Source organism: Ambystoma mexicanum, chromosome 9, assembly GCF_040938575.1.
Source record: "Ambystoma mexicanum isolate Mex_15411 chromosome 9, UKY_AmexF1_1, whole genome shotgun sequence".
In the NCBI taxonomy this organism is placed as follows: Eukaryota; Metazoa; Chordata; class Amphibia; order Caudata; family Ambystomatidae; genus Ambystoma; species Ambystoma mexicanum.
Window position 1 is genome coordinate 325,842,281 of NC_090931.1, and position 17,941 is coordinate 325,860,221.

Consider the following 17,941-nt stretch of genomic DNA (forward strand, 5'->3'; position numbering starts at 1 on the left):
GAAACCCCAGAGATTCACTAAGGCCTCCTTCATCAGGAGCTGATACATTTCTCAACTCATCGTTGGAACTAGCGTCACCAAACCATGGCAGAAAGGGACAGTGGGGATCCTTCAATATATGCAGCTGCCTTTTGCTGCCAAGCCACACCCACACATCTCATCTTCCAGCCAAATTCTTGCGATTTAAGCTCTTTGTAGATATCCGATTACTTGTTGGCAAATATAATTCCTCTAAAGCAAAGTTACATATTGCAATGCCAAGGAAAATCTTAAGCAATCTACTGTCGCAGAACATGCAACTAATAGTAACATTACTCATCAGATTGTGCATAGAATGTTGTGGTGGTATCACAAAACGTGTTTCTTATTTGGTTTCCCAGATTAACTACCACCCCAAGGCTTCTTGTACAAGGTTTGTTTCTTCAGTATTAAACGACAAATAACTTTGCTAAGAAAAGTAACACATTTTCTTCGGTAACAGGTGACGCAGTAAAGCAAATTATCAAATGTATGTTTAGCACAACATTGCTCTTGTAAATCCATGGTCTTTTGTGCCACTACATAAACAGGCGTAAATACACTGCTCTATGCTCCGTTCCATTATATCAAACACCATCAGATAGACTGCCACAAACTGACAGCTCTTTTTTATAACAAGGTCTGAAACTACTGAAAACCTTCAAAACCAAAATAGTGCAATTCTTCAATAACATTTACCTGAAAGAAAAGAGCGCCAGTGACGGATCACTCTGCTTGCAGGCCCTCTGCACCAACCTCTCCAAGAGAGCATGCAGGTCGTCCTTCAGTTCAGATGCATTCTTACAATATCTTTTTGCAGTACATAAATCGTTTCTGGAAAAAAAAGGCAAAAACTCTTCATGCAATTAATAGGCAACATCAATCAACCTTTACAGATTTTAGTGGAGCCATGTTTATCCTACCCAAAAACAAGTGTAATAGCGTTGACAAAAACATTCCAGGATATTGTAGGCCAGTAAGAAGAAATATTAACAAGTATGCAATAGAGATGTTGTTGACGTACAACTTGCTCAGGTGTATGCTGCAAGTCATGCTACTTTACCAATTCCCATTAGAAATAACTTTGCTTTCTTTGGTGAATATTTTTCAGGGATACCCTCCAGCATGTTGCCTATCAAATGTACTGCACTATAACCATCAAACGTCACTTGGAATATTTTGAAATATTAGTTCAGAGCGGCATTGAAAACTGGAACTACACTCTAGAAATAATACTAAATTATGCAACCCTCCTATTAAACGTGCTGTATGTGCCAAGATGACAGTCTCAAAATCCCCCATGCCAATTAAGTTGTGAACAGAGGAACTGAACACCAAAAGGAGAAGTGGGAGAGAATCAAAGAATCAATGGGACTATATATAATCCATCAGAAAAAAGGATGTTGAAAAGCAGCTAATTCTTCTAAAGGGTCTTCCATCAGACAATTGTCATATTTTAAAAGCGGTCTAACTAAAACTATGAAAGATGCCAAAGCCCACAGTCTAAGACATGGTCCCTTTGTTAGGGAGATGTATAATTTTTGTGTTTCATCCCCTCTCCTAGTGAGACCCCCCCCAGAACTTTTTGCTGGATTTCTTTCTATCCTGAATGAGTGGAGCCTTTTTCCACTCATTCATTCCTATTTGCTCTGACTTTTGGAACTCTGTTCCCTGCGTTTTCCTTCCTCCATATCTCTTTAAAGTTGCCCCCCTAGTAAATGGTATATTCCAATATAACATTTTAAGTGCGTTTCTTTGGACTGTCGTAATAACTGGGTTCAGCCTACTTACCGACAGCTCACATCTTCCTCATATGATCGGCCTGACTGCTCTGCCACTCTACCAAGGTTCCTTGAGTAGTACAAACATACATCAAGAGTTGGGGACCTGTATGCCAAGGGATTGTATTATGAAGTCTTACCTCAAGTGGACTTAAGGAAAACTCCCCTAACACCTCCTCCATCACACAAAGAAAAATTCACAGCCCAGGATTCAGAAATGGCAATACTAAAAACACAAATCAATCAAATGGTAACCAGAGCCAAGTATAGAAAATAAGCAAAAAGAAAACAGAAAAAAACAAGAGCAAAACATGCCCAAAGGGTTATACCAGTACACCAAAGACATCTTCCTTCAATACTGTTATGACAGTTTTCTGAAGTCCAACTAAGGGCTTAGTAAAACCATTCAACTGAGGCAGTACAAGACTCCACTCTTAGTATAAGGTTGTACCACCTAGGTGCAGGGTGGCGTAGACAGAGCAGCCAGACTTATCTTGGGAGGTAGAGAGGGCCTTAGAATCAGTACAAATGAGATTGCAATGCAAATGGTCCAAAGAAAGACTGAAACACTATGTATTGTAAAAATAAATGGTTTATTTAAATACAAGTATGACCAGATACATCTTGGGCGAAATAAACATAAAAACACAACACTATGCTGGAAGGTACACAGTACAAAACATATAACCTAATTTGGAACACCTAACAGGAGTTCTAGGTAAGTCAAACCAAGTTACTTTTTAGAGTACTTTCAGTAATATAGGGGTAGTAGACCCTAGCAGTTGTACTGTTACACCTGGCAAGAAATCACTTAGTAAACTGTCTGGACAATATACTTTTTGTGAATAGTGGAACACATTCTAGGAAAAGTAAAACACCTGTAACTCTGATTCAGGATAACAGTTATTCTAGGGGAGTTGGACCTTGGGGTGACATTTTCAATTACAGTTGCTTTTCAGTTCACAGACTAAGAGTAGCAATGACTAACTTAGGATAACACAGTTGCACTCAAGGTAAGTAAAACCTATACACTTTACAGGAACCATCAGCAACCTAAAAGCAGGTATAAACCTAAGACTGTTTTTGTGTCAGTCTAAAACAGACCAGGGAAAGCAAAACCCTGTGTTGGACTTTATGAATGACTCGAAGTTATTCTAGGTAGGTGAAACCTAATGCAGACATTCTGGACAGGCTAACAGCAAGTCAGGGGAAGCAAGACCCAGTTGTGGACACTCCTACATTTATCCTAACAGGAATAGTGAAGTTAAACCAACAGCATTACTTTTGGGACGCGGCACAACCAAATCACAGGTGAGTAATCTTGCATCTACTTTCTGTTAGGATGGTGAAACAGTTTCTAAGGAAAGAAAGAGGTTACATATACTTTTCAGAATGGCAGAACATTTCTAAGATAAGTAGTAACTTTTGTAACTGATCACTCGCAGAGTTACAGTTACCAACCAACATATTTTACAAGTAAGCTACTTTTAAACACTTCTTCTCTTTTCAAGGCAACATGCCCAATCCTTACAAGGCATTCCCTTATTCTTGGAGCATCAGTGTTCTCAGTAGCAGAAGAGGGGTCACTAGGATTTAGTGTCCAACAGTCCCTGCACTACGAAGCGTAGAAACATCCAGCATTTTCTGTGAATGCGGACGTGGAAGTAGGGGTCCTCCAGGTCCAGCAACTACAGGAAATCCACTTTCCAGTTGGCCGTGCACGTGCTGCAACGTGACCATCCTGAACTGAGACTTTAGGTACTTGTTCAGACGTTGCAGGTTTAGAATGGGCCTCCAGCCCCCTCCACTCCCCCAATCTTCTTTCTTACCAGTAAGTAACTGGAATAGACTCTTGAGCACCGGAGTCGCTGAGGAGTCAGACCTATCTCCCCTTTGTGTAGAATGTGCTGCTCCTGACGGGCCATGGACACCTGTGTTGAAATTCCAGGGTATGTCCTTGGGCAAGAGCATCCAGCACCCATCTGTCGGTGGTGATCTTTTCCCACTTGCTGACAAACCGCGTCAGCCGGCCTCCCACCTAGGTGCACGGGTGGGGGCCCGACGTCCTGGCCGTGTCAGGCTTGCTTCGGCACCAGCGCCTTGAAGGCAACAGCGACACTGTCCTCCTCCACTGTAGGCTTGGGAATGGCCTCTGTGGGCTTCCTGAGTCAGATCTGTAAGGCTGAGGGTATGGGGAGGAGAAACCTTCCAAAGACATGTCCGACTTTCCTCTGAAGGAGCGAAAGGAAGAGCAGTGCTGCTGAAACGTACCCAGGGAACGGTCTATCTCCATATCTCCAAAGTGGAGTTCGTCTCGGGGTTAGTTGGTCTCACTAACCAAAGGGAAGAAGTCGTTCCATCCGGAGCTTCTCCGTCGACACTAAAAGGGAGGTCAGCACAGCAGCAGGGCTTCGCCAGTACTAGAGTTCCTGGAGGTTGCAGCAGACTTCTCTTCATGATTTCTGCTTCAGATGTTTCTTCCAGTTGTTGATTCGGCCTCTAGTCCCAAAACCATCAACTTTTAAGCAAGTTTTCGCATTCATGCACAGCCTAGGCTGTGAATCACACAGCAGGGTGGCTGTTGTTCCCGGACCGCCAGTCGGCCAATCAGGGCTGGTTTCGTTCAGGCACACCTAGAGACAAAGCACAGGGGAGTTTCAGGACCCTCCCTCACATCCTGTCCTTCCAGACACACTTAGGCCAGGTGCAGGCTTCAGGTCTGAAGCCCTCCAAAGGCAAAACACACAAAGAGCTCAAACCTTTCAATGCACAGAGTAAAAGCCAAGAAAGATCACACAGAAAATTGTGAAAAAAGCAGACACGGGCGATTGACAAATGGACACCAATGGGTGCTGTACTGCAGCTGAGGGTTCAGCCTGCAGTAAGAAACCACACTGGTAGTACAAATTAAACCACTGCCACCAGCCATTTAAAGTAGTGAGGGTAACGAAAAATGTTACATGAGAAAGTAGGATAAGGGGCTACTTATTAACCCCCCCAACACGCCACATAAGATGGTGTGTGCTGGATCTACAAAGGAAAAAGGTAAGTAAGATCAATTGTATTTTAACCTTAAGAGAAATCCAAAGGATTTCACAGTGACACTGCACTGAAGATGCTATGTGGCACCATACAAAAATATGCCTATGGAGGTTGTCAGACTACGAAAATAGTGAAAACATAAAATCCTAATCAGGGAAAAACGCGAGAGTGAAAAAAAGGTGGCACTCACTCAGGAGTTAAAATTAAAAAGTCCTAAATCCAGCAAAAGAGCTGGGGGTCTCTATGATTTAAGGGAATTCACACGGAAATTAAAATTCTCCCTAACAATGTGGCAGCTCTGGACCAGACCTCCAGATTCCTTGGTCTGGTGATGAAAGGCAGAACAATGGACTGTGTCTTTTCGCAGCAGTCTCCAGGACGGACCTGTAGCACGACTTTCGGCAACTTCTGGGTTTACTCTGTGGTTTTGGCACCTTTTCAGCAGCACCAACTAAGGACACGGATCACTTCGGTCAATCTTCTTCGCATCCTGCAGTCCCACAATCTGGTGAAGGGGTCTGGGCACGTTGGATCGGATCTCTGGAGGGTCCTTATGGGCTCAGCACAGATTTGGACGGATTCAGCTTTTCCACGACGATGCACTCAAAATGGGCAGCAGGTATCCTGGTATTGGTGTTCCGCAGCTCTGGAAGCTCGTAGGACCTCGGAAGAGGGCTTGTTTCAAAGTTAGTATTGATACTGGTTGTTCCCACCAGCCAAAGGAAAGGAGTCCTCTTCGGAGCTCCTATGTCGCATAGAATACGGGGTCAGGACAGCAGTGGTGGCTTCTCGGTCTTGCAAAGTGTCTGCAGGCATCTCTGATCTTCAGTTACTTCTGTTTCCTGTGATCGACTTGCTTTACACTCCAGAAGCCTCATCGTTTATACAATTCCAGCACGCACTCTTCTGCAATCTCACTCGGCATTTAGCAGAAATGGGCATTTGGCTGTCTAATCAGAACAGTAAGAAACAAAAAAGTTCCCAATTAGGGAACTCACGTCCACTGCACACTTTCAATGTCTGGAAAACCAGACCAACAGTTAGATTATATTGTTTACAACATTTCCAATAAACTCTAGAGAAAGGAGTAAATTTTTAGCATGAAACAATATTTGAGGAAGTCAATTGAAGAAAATCAGATTGTCAAATTAGGTCACAAGAACCGAAATTCATGTTTATTCTTGATGTTGAGATTGTAGCAGGCCCAACGCGTTTCGAGTGATAGTGCACTCTTCATCAGGGGCAAATCAAAAAGGTTCTAAGAAAAAATATGTACTGAATTCTACATTAGAAAAGTAATTTTCATAGACCACAATGTTTCACAAATTTGGTACTACCTTGCTAGGAGCAACAGCAGGGTCACTACTGTGATGCCGGCTTTCCACTTCCTATTAAACAGTACACTTACCGACTATATCTAAAATCTGAACAGGTAACGTCACACGCTCCCGCGTGATGACGTCACGCATGAAAACGTAATATATACGTAGACGGCTCTGACAATGGCGTTGGCCTTCCGTTGGGGTTCCGGTCTTCATTGCAAGTACTACGATTACGTAGGTAAGCTCTCCCTATAATTACTCCCGACAAGCATGAGTACTTGCTGGTTAAGAATTCATTTCTCACCTTGCCATTCATCTCTATCCATTCTGGAGAAGACCTTTAACCTCTTCTATTCCCTTTCTTCTTTTTTTAGTGACAGTGGACACCAGTCTAGCATTGGATACCTTACCTCTCACTACTATCCAAGATTTCTCAAACTAGAGTGTGGGATCACCGTTGTCTTTGGGCTCCACACCATAGCTATGAAATGAAACTCTGTTACCCTAAACAGACCGCTAGCAGTTGTAAGTGATTTTTTTTACAAAATAGGTTTACGGAGCCCCTTCTCCTTACATTTCCTCACTAGTCTTTGCCTTACACTTCTTTTTCACAGATATGATTGGGACGACATTAGCCTTGTACTACTGTCCCATCGACCATTTGGGGTCCCCTTTCTGGATCCCCCTTTTCTTTGTTTAAAGATACCCTATCACAATCACAAGGTTAGAATTATTCACTTATTGTTTATTCTTTATTTTCAAATACTTCTGTGGTATAGCTGTTTTTGAGCACAGTGGACCAAGTAAACTCATGATATTGATCCAAGCCTGTTCTACAAACAGAACCATGATGCTAAATGTTCAGTGTGAAGATATTGACCCTTTAGTGGCAATGTACCCTGTATTTTGGTTTTTGAGTAGTCTTTATTCTTTGACTCATTCTATTAGCCTTTGTATACATGACATAAGTGGCTGTAACATCATGTTTGGTAAAATTAGTGAAAAATTGTTGTCTATGAAAAATACTTTTCTAATGTAGAATTCTGTACATATTTTTTCTTAGAACCTCTTTGATTTGCCCCTGATGAAGAGTGCACTATCACTCGAAACGCGATGTCCTGCTTCAATCTCAGCATCAAGAATAAACATGAATTTCGGTTCTTGTGACCTAATTTGACTGAATCTGATTTTCTTCAATTGACTTCCTCAAATATCGTTTCATGCTAAAAGTTTACTCCTTTCTCTAGAGTTTATTGGAAATGTTGTAAACAATATAATCTAACTGTTGGTCTGGTTTTCCAGACATTGAAAGTGTGAAAGTGTGCAGGGGACGTGAGTTCCCTAATTGGGAACTTTTTTGTTTCTTACTATTTCATGTGGCCTAGGTGTCAAGGCTGCTTATCTCTCCTCTGCACCTCATATCTATCTTCTAATTTCCTCTATTATATTCTTTTAAGACATTAATACACCACATTATTACCTACATTAATAGGGTGTGCCAGATCGTCCAATCTCCTCCTTGCTATGTCTAATCAGAACAGCCAGACCGCCACCCCCCCCCCCCAGTAGGTGCTGGTCATATTCAGGCACTCTGGCACATAAATGACAGGGGGGTGGAAGACTCCTCCCCCACTTCCAGCCTGCCTTCCCAGACACTCTAGAGCCTAGGCAGGGATACCCACTGGTTCCCGCCAAAGGCAAAACACACACACACACACACACACACACACACAGACCTCCCCCTCCCTGAATGGTAGAAGGGCTAACAAAGTACAGCCACGATAGTAATGGTGGAAAAAGGAGGGAGGCCCCAAGTTGGTACTTAGGTGCCCCTATTGTGCACTACTGAGGCTATGCACATAGCAAACGGTATACAGAAAATACACCATAGATGGTAGAACACATCCACTGCCACCAGTCATAACTAGGCGATTGTCTATGTGACTAACAAGTCACAGGAGCAGAAAGAAGGGGGCTACTAACTATCCTTCTGGCACTACATTGAAGGTGGTGTGTGCCAATCTTTCAGACTATACCGTTTTGGGAGAGATAGTGTACTTAAGGATATAGGGAAAGATCCCTAAAGGAGGACCCTATAGATCCCCAGCAACAATGCCCATAAGGAGCTGTGTGCAGCAGCAGTAAAACACAGATGCCTTTAAGAGCTATGGAGTAGACAGACTCCATAGTACAGGTAGATTTACAAAGAACAGAGTTCCAAAAGACAGAGCCCATAAGAATGAATGAGTGGAAAAAGGCTCCACTCATTCAGGATTAAATGAAAAAGGTCAAGAAGTCCAGCAAAGAGCACTGGTAGTCTCACTAGGAGACGGGATGAAGCACAATAACGATAAATCTCCCCAACAGTGGCTTCCATACGTTGCCAACCAGGCCATGTACTGAACTCCCTGCACCAACACTGGCAACGTCTACGCACAAACACACTATATAATCAGACCAACTAAGACACTTGCACATACAATTATATATACCTCACAAAAGAAACAAAATACTACCGCTTAACCACCTTAGCACAGCGTGGGCCAATGCACCCGTGTCCACAGGCACTCCTCTGGATACAAATGCCTCTATGTCCTTCGACATAGGATCACGCGAAACAGAATGCAAGCAAGGCCCTGGTACCTCCAGCCCTCATGCAACAATGTACCAGCAAAGCTATCTTCCATATTGCCTCCCTCCACACTATCTAACACACGACCCCTCTTAGTTCTGCTAAAGCACTCTGAGACCATGCAAATGGCAGCAGTGCATGGGTTCTGTAAATTCAGGTACAGGAGTCTCATGCAGTCATACACATTTGTGCAATATATTTTTCATCAGCAATTAAATACCTAAAAACAATTAACATAGATAAATCCTACAAGATAGATATGCAAAACAAAATGGAAGATCTGGAAAAGGTCTTTGGATACATCTTTTTTTGGCTCCATACTGGGTACACTCACTTGAAAATGTGGGCCGTCTTTCGGAGAAAGTCCTGCTCCTGCTGATTGGTGTCAGAGCTCATGCTCTGTTCAATGACAGATAGGAGGGGCTCAATTATGTCAAACACCAACGGGTTCTCCGGCTGCTTGTTCAGGAACACCTCTATCAGGTCCAGAACCTGCAAACCACAAGTCATTAGTGAGACCTTCACTTTGCGAATCAACGGACAGTGATACATTTCTCATTGGGACTGGCTGCTTTTGCTCCCAGCGCATGTTGTAAAGCACTGCAGAAAACCAATTTCCTTGCTGAACCATTCTCCCAAAATTGACAAAAATGTGATTCCTCACGATTCCTATAAAATGTAGATCGGTTATATTGTGCGATTATTCAAATTATCCATTCACTGTTCAGCCATTACTTTATTATCAAAGTAAGATAGGCCCTCTAGTGCTTATTACCTTAAATTACAAATAGCATGCTATTCAATTATGTTCAATAATGAAAACTGAATTTAGTTTTTGTGGGCGGACTGGGCAGTGGGGCATGTACTGGGACCTTTCTGCACATATTATGCATGTAATGGCAGCGTGAAAAGCAGTCTTGTAAGTGAGGTGACATGTTATGCACTGGCTCAAGAGGAGGACCCATGAGCTTGGTAAGTACAACATTCAAATCCAACCCGGGAGTTGGGTTTGAAATAGGTGCGTGTAATCTTTTAAACCCTTCCATGAATGTTATAACTACTGGCACTTTCCACCAAGAAACCTTTGTTTGAGAGGTGTATGCAGACAGCGCAGCTAAGTGGACTTTAAGAGTTGAAAACAAACCCTGTGTCATTTACTGCCGTCTAAAGAGCTCATTGATTTCAATGGGCATATTTCACAACGTTGCCCGTGAATCCAATTTAAATCCTGACTGATGTTGCCTGGCGTGGAGTTTTATTAAGGTTCCCTCAGCAACAATTCTGCCTGCATTATCTGCTGCATCGAGGTTGCCGTTTATATTATTTGCAACTTGCCTACCTTCATTGACTGTCTTTAGAAATTCTGTACAAATATGGGCTGGGACAGAATCTAGTTGAGTCTGGACTTTATCCCAAAGACCTATTGTAACTGGAGAGCAGGGTTGTGTTAGCAATTCGCACCTGGTATGCAGCTGATGTTGCCACCTTTTTTCCCCAATGCGAAAAGCTTGTTCTTTTGCGGGTAGTGGGAACCACTAAGGAGTCAGGTTTGAGATGGCCCTTGATGTACAGAGGGTCAGAAAGTTCAGGCTGAAAAGTCGTTTCTATTCTGGGGTTGTTTCTTTCAAATGGAATGAAGCATCTTCAGGGTTATGCTGTGGGCTATAACCTAAAGCCTGAGCTAAAGGAGAAGAAGCTTCAGTGTAATGTGATGTTTCGACAACGTATGAGCTTGTGCCAAAATTTGCCAATTAATGCATTTCGATGGTTGCCTTCTGATGCACACTCGTTGTGAGCAGTACTGGAAATGGGCATCTGTTTCAACATAAGTTTTGTTGTGTGCGCAATCGCAACTTGTGGCCCGTGTTTTATATGCACGGATGACCTTTTGATTGACATTGGTCTTTTTGGGCAGTCATGGCGTGTACAAGATGTGGGTGCAGAGAACTGTGTCAAGGCAAATACGCTCAAGAGAGGTGTGTGCGCGCGTGTGTGTGTGTGCGCACGCGCGTGCGTGTTCCATAGCGATGCTGCCAGCATAACATTTGGAGCGGTGGGGGGGGGGGGGCACTTGGGAAGCTGCTGCTCCAGTTTCCTCTTACTTGGGAAGCTGCTGCTCCAGTTTCCTCTTTGCCATCTCTGTGCACTAAATGCCTCCTCCTCCGACTCTTCGGCACATGCTGGCACCTCTTTAACAGCCTCAGCCTGCATGGCGTGGGCCGCCCAATGTTTAGTACACATGTCCTTTAGAGTGTTAACACAAAAAAGCAAGCAGGCAGCACAGCATTTTTTGGGTTGATCTCTCGCAAGGCACGGATTGCACACATTATGGATGTCCTTACAGGGAGACTTCTTATAGCAGGAGGGGCAGAATATAAAAAGGAGTTTTCTCCACAATAAAGGAAACTTGTAAAGGTGCACGTAGAAAACAGGGGAAAAGAAAAGGTGGTAATTCTCGAATTACGCAGAGTCCAGGTGCAGAGTCCCAGTCTGCCCCAGTCTCTTGGATCTGCTCGTGGAGAGAGGAGCGGCACTACGTGTCAGTCTGGTTACTTCTTCTATTACATTTTTGCTTAAATACTACTCTTACGCACAGAGCGCAGCGCGGAGTACAGGTGCAGAGTCCCAGTCTGCCCCAGTACGCTCCTTCGCCCTCTGCCTCGCCCTGCTTGCCTCCCGATTCTCCTTATTGTGCAAATGACACTAACTGCAGTAGGCCCCCAGACCCGGAAGAAAACTTTGCAACATCGGCAGATGATCAACCCGTGGACCGCGATGAAAGGTACTGAGGGGCCCAAGGTAAGCAAGTGTGTAAGCCGATCTCCACTTGTTCTTCCTCTAGTCCCGCAACCTTCCGCACAACTGTCAACAGTCCCTAATCCGCACGAAACCCACGTAATCCATTTGCCGCATTGCCCAGGCAATACAGAATCGTCCATCCTTGGAAACGCAGGCCGCAACCTCGTGCCAGAACACAAAATTGTAATTGACTGCACGGTTAACCAATTGGTTCAACAAATTCATCAAAGGCAGACTGGGTCAGCTCACGACAGATCCCTGATGAACTTGGGCCCCGATGCTGTGATAACGGCCTCCCTACCTTCCTTTCCTGAGCTCCAGATTCCTCTTCTCCCCCCCAGCACAGACGCAATGCACTCACTGGCATCGCTTCCTTTGATCGAACCAGCTTTCAGCGTGACAATTCTAACAACCTCTACAGCTGCCTCAGGCACTCAGCGCAGCACCGCGCCTGCTGAATCGACTTGAGTTTCCATTATCTTATGGAAGCGCGACGTTGGCAACATCAATAATTCCGGACCTTCCCTCGCTTACAACAATCCCTTTATTTGTGGTTAGCGATTCGGAATTAATGTGTCTTCCAAGTATTGAAGATCAACTTTCAAGTAATAACTTCATGGCAAAAAGGCCACCTGAATGTGCTCCCATTATTCACCAAATCAACCCTCTGCAGTCTCCAACAAAGCAGGGGACAGTGACCCCAAAGTGTCGCCACTGTTGAGCTGATTAAGATCGCTGATTTAATTAAACTAGACTTGCAATTGCAAACGAGTTCGATGCATTAAAGGCGACAGCTTTGCATCTCCCGGATATCTTAGCAACGATCTCTGACACTCCAAAACCTCTGACTGCCCAATCCAGCATCTATAGCCCAGCTCCACTTTCTGGCAATGCAGATTTAAGTTCAATGGCTAGAGCATGACGACTTCAACGTGTAGTTGAGCTAAAGTCCCAATTAATTTATTCAAAAGAACCATCTCTTCAGTCAACAAATGCAAGTATTCTACATGCCAAATCACAAAGCCTTCTGGTGGAGGTAGAGGCCCCCATGCAACACAGAAATCTTTCTTTAACTCCTTTGCGGTCTGATTTGGATTGCACGCACTCTTCATCAATTGAAAACGTTTCTACTGCTGCCTCTGCCCCTCAAGTGTGCCTCTTTGTAGAAGCATTAACTCAGCTCCACGGCAATGTTCTAGCAGCTTCTTCAATTGCTCTTACTTTCACAAAACTGTACGAATCCTTAAATGGTGCAATCAGTGACCAAGGCGCAATGTTTTGCAACTTAGTCCAAACATTTTTAAAACTTGAACTTTTCACTGGAGACCTGCAAGCGAGAATTGAAAGGGATGCAGAGACCTCTACTTGTTGGCATGACCGTTTGAGTGATTTGGCTGCTGGGCATCATTGCCAAAATGAAACCTTAATTGAAGGTCTTCTAGAGAATGGGCACTGGATGCGAAAAAATGCCATCCACAATGAAAAGATGGATACACTACAATCTGCCCCTGTCATTGACGTAGGAGGGTCTTCATCCAGAGTCACACTCTAGTGTCACCAGACTTGTTGATCCACAGCCTTTGCCCTCTTCAAATCATCCTGCAACACTCCGCGATGTTTCACATTCTATTTGGAATTCTGCTGTTCCATCAAGCAACAAAGTCTCGGGGTTGACAACCAAAAGCTGTTTGTCTCCAAGTGCCACTGCGACGGGCAATTTGCCGCTTCCTAAAGCCACCTTAGCACCCGCTCAAGTACTGTCAAGTGAGCCCAGTTCTATTCAGCTTCTGGCACATGATGAAAGCCCTGAGAAACATAGCGGCCCTCAAATCTCGTTTGACATTTTCATGGGCCTGCAAAAACCATTCAAACGACTGAAAATTCATTAGTGTTGCAAAAAGTCGATAAAAAAGGCATTATCGCAAAAAAAACAGGCCTGTTTGATCGTAATACAAGACCAACCCGGAATGTCCCAGCACAGCATCTGAGCCAAATATGGCCAAAGAAAAGAGTTCCCAACAAAACAAGCAATCGACAAAATGTCGTTGTCTAGAGTCCGATGAAAAAAGTATTTCTAGCTCTTCTGCTGGCGATCTTGTTGACTTATGTGATCTGTCAACTTACTCGGTTGAAGTAGACGACTCACCTGATTCTTCTACAAATAACCATGAAAGTGGAGCTCCTCCACTACGAGATGAAAGGTGCAAGAACTTAACAGTTCCTTCAGCAAACAATCAAAGTTGTGATGTTCCAATTAAACGGAACGGTAAAGCCTCCCCGTCCCAATCTTTAACTTTAAGCCTCAGGCTTAATCCAAAACAAACATTGAATCAGCGGCAAAAGGAAGTACAGTTTCGATCCAGAGTACATGGCAATGTTAGTTCAAACAAAATCTCGAGCATATGGAAACTCTGCCTACAAAATATTCAGACGGACGAAAATGAGGTCAACTTAAACAGAGCAAATGTTTTGAAATTATTCGCTTGCATACCTCAACTACGAGCAATCCCGTCTGATATAAAAATCGTGGAGTACTCAACAGAGAAAACTTCCGACCAGGTATTGTTACATATCAGCTCCTCAGCAGTAAAAAACGTGTTACTCCATGCAATCGAAGATCTACTCGTTTTTGGATTCGATATCATTTTAGAACCCGAGGTAACCACTCATAATGATCAACTTCCCTCTCTTGAAAGCAATGATGAAGCAGCGAACAAAGATCGATGTGCTACTCTGCGAAAATCGCTGACCTTTCCTCAGGAATCTCGGCAAGGCTTTGGAACCCAAGAAAAAGTGGGTGGACACAGAAATGGTAATCAATCCTCTCACGGGCTTCGTCACTAACCATGACACGGACCACTACTGAACAGACAGTGTTGTCATGGAACACATGCAGATTTACACATTTATTCAACAACTTTACAGAATCAACAGACGGTGTTTTTGCAATTTGTTTACAAGAAACCTGGTTGCGTGACCCACCGTCATTCGACGGTTTCACCACCTTTTTAAATCCTGCAGGAAAAAATGAGAGGTCGTCCTTTTTCAGGTTTAATCATTCTACTGAAAATTCACAACTGGTTGACTCCGATAGATTCATTCAATCCAAATCCGTGCGTGCAAAGGAATTCTCTTACAAATGGATTCTCCTAACACGACCGTGAAATTCCATCTACTATTGGTCAATGGATATTGGAATACTGCAATGATTACATCAAACTCTTTTATTGATGCAGTAACAAATCCAAATCGATGAATCTACATTGTCCTACATTAACTTATCGGTATTAATTTGTGGAGATATTAACTGTAGTTGGTTCAAACACAATCCCGAAAACCACACAAATGTTCAGTTACCTGAGACCGCTGTAGCTCCAAGAGGTCAAACCTGGTCACAAGCTCTTGCACCAAAGAACTGCTTTATGGTCAATGGAAACACCAAGGGTGACCAGCCTTGTAAACCAACTTGGAGAGGCCTGCACAGCAGAAACACCTTAGACTATTTTTGGGCCTCACAAAATATCTTTGAAAGAGTGGTCTCGCTTCACGTTACTCCAATGGAAAATGGTGATCACGATTTGCTAAGTCTCGTTTGCGAATTTGAAGGAGGCGATCCACCCGACAGATATAACTTCCCATTATTAATTACTGCAGCAGGAAACCGTCTAACAAACGGCACTTCAATTCAAAAACTGTGCCTCTGCCTTACTCAAACGAATAAAGTGTAATATTCTCCCTTGTTAACAGATTTCATTACTACACGCGTAAACTCTAGAACAGGTCATTCTGCTGTGAATCTGTTTAGTTATGAAATTGCACAGGCAAAAAAGGCACTAAGAAAAGACCTACGATTGATGAAGAAAAAGTGCCTTCCGGATATCATATCAAGAAAAGTCAGAGAAAGACGCCAGCTATAAAGATACTGGCTCAGATCTCACGTTGTGATAATTGAACAAAATCGCGCAGAAATTATGCTTAAGTGGTTGATCACCAAAAATACAAGTTCCATCTGGGCGATCTTAAATAATGAATCCTCAAAAGCCACACACTTCATCTCAAATGAAATTCCTAGTGGGACTTGGGTTGAATATTTCACATCGGTATATGAGAATCCAAACCACAAAGTTCCAGAAAAAACAACTTTCTGCGACAGCTTAGGACATAACTGCATCAAGCAAGGACATTGAATTAGCCATCCAAAAATTAAAAAGTTCGAGAGCAGCAGGCCCAGACTTAATTTCTAACATCATGTTAAAATCACACAAAGAGAAATGGGCCAAATTTATTGAATGTCTCTTCAAGAAAGTGTCCCATAGCATGACTATTCCTTCTTCATGGTCAAAAGCAATTGTAGCACCGATCCATAAAAAAGGGCGTAGACACGATCCGGCTAACAATCATCCTATAGCCTTACTTGACAGTATTTGGAAAATCTATGGTTTCCATCATCGACAGAACTTGGTGGCATGAGCAGCTGAAGCAAACCTAACAGTCTCTCGCCAAACTGGTTTTACGGCGAAAGTAGGTGTAGAAGTAAACTTCACCCTACTGAAAATCCTAAAATTAAACGCTCTGGAGTCCAAAGCTAAAATATTCTTCGCTTTTGTTGACCTGCGCCAGGCGTTTGATGCCATTAGTCGTGAAAAACTAAACTCCCACTATGGAATTGTCCTGCCAAACTCTTAGAGCCCATCAAAGCTCTTCATACTAAAACAACCATTCAAAGAAGAGTGAATAATCAAGGTGATTTGACTCCGCCTATACCGACATTCAAGGGAGTCAAACAAGGTTGTCCCTTGGCAGCGGACCTTTTCAAACTCTTTATAGCGGACTTGTCTATATGGCTTGCATCAGCCCACAGCTTTCCTCCGAAGATAAATGGTACTTCAATCAATTGTCTTGTTTATGCAGACGATATAGTGCTGATAGATCAAACTCAAATTGGTCTACAACATCTTTTGACTCACCTTAATGACTTTCTTTACACAAATGAGCTGACCCTAAACACTGGAAAAACAAAGATCATGTGTATTGGAACAGGATTTTCAAACAAAGACAAAGTTTAAATGGTCAATTGAAAATAATTGTCTAAGTACTGTAAGATTGATTAGATATTTGGGAATAATCTTCGACGATTCGATCTGCGAAACACCATGGATCACCGATCTCAAAATCGATCAACCAAATTGGGCCTTACAAGGAGCGAAGATCAATAAAGAATATGCTAAATTTTCTATTACACCAATCATGATGTTTTATCTTCAAAAATGAATTCCTACAATTGCATGTGGCGCAGATTCAGGTTGGAATCTTGATCACCATCTATGGCAATGATTAGAAGGACATTTTTGGAGATGTGCTCTGAGGCTTCCTCAGTATATCTCAATGGTGACGCTGAGACTTGAATTGGCAATACATTCTCTCTATACGACCATCGTATGGAAATCTTTATCCACTCTTAGGAAAATGTTTCTTGGCTCTCAAATTCCAGAATTTGATATCTTTAACATTGGAAATGAAACGATACAATCTAAAATCTTTCGAGCCTGGAAATTAAAATTGGAAGCGATCATGGACGCTGCAAATCTAAGCCAAGAAGAGCTACTTCAACATCCACAATATGCTAAAAAAAAAATTGGAATCCTGGGATTGGATCTTAAACAACGAGCATTGACTAACTCTTAAAACTATTCTTCCAGTACCTATAGGATCTTTGAAACTACATAATCAACCAAAATATCTATTAAACTGTCCCTCACGCCATCATAGGAATCAGTTCCTACGATTCAGGTTAAACGCGTTGAACACCAAAGAAATGCTCTGGGTTCAACGAAATAAGGAAACACCTGACAACCTTTGCAGATTCTGTGAATCAGGAGAAATCGAGTCTCTTAAACATTTAATAACTGAATGTACTGCCCTGATCACCAAGCGTGAGCTGCATTTGGGAACTTATAAACCACGAATGTATGAAGCATCACATTGGTGGGAGCTCGTTGTAGTCGGCCGAAACATTTATCATGCAGCTTAATCAACTTTCTTGATATGATTTTGCAAATTGACCCTTTAAATGCGGAGTCTCTCAACTAAGTTTTACAAAGTACAGAAAGTCTGTCGAGCACCCAGATTGGCTAAACCTTTCAGTGTATAACAACTCATGAACCTGTGAAAATCAAAATTTAAGTTAAGGTTGATAAATCACTAACAAAAGTTCGTTATTGATTTACCGAACTGAAGTTTTACAATAAAAAGAAAAAAAAAGAAAAAGCCGAAGCCACAACATTAGTCGACAGGCAGGCTCTTGACCATGATCTTCGTCAGTCGAAAGCGTGGTCGATAAGAAAGAA

General features: G+C 42.8%; 1 protein-coding gene across 1 annotated transcript in view; it reads right to left on the reverse strand.

Annotated features, from left to right (window-relative positions):
• MYBBP1A (MYB binding protein 1a) overlaps positions 1 to 17,941 on the reverse strand; it is a 1,153,837-nt gene that overhangs the window by 345,510 nt on the left and 790,386 nt on the right. Inside the window, exons 19-20 of the mRNA XM_069614733.1 lie at positions 9,130 to 9,287; positions 718 to 852 (exon numbers count right to left, since the gene is read on the reverse strand). Of these exons, the coding sequence (XP_069470834.1) occupies positions 718 to 852; positions 9,130 to 9,287 (293 nt within the window). The remainder of the gene's footprint in view (positions 1 to 717; positions 853 to 9,129; positions 9,288 to 17,941) is intronic.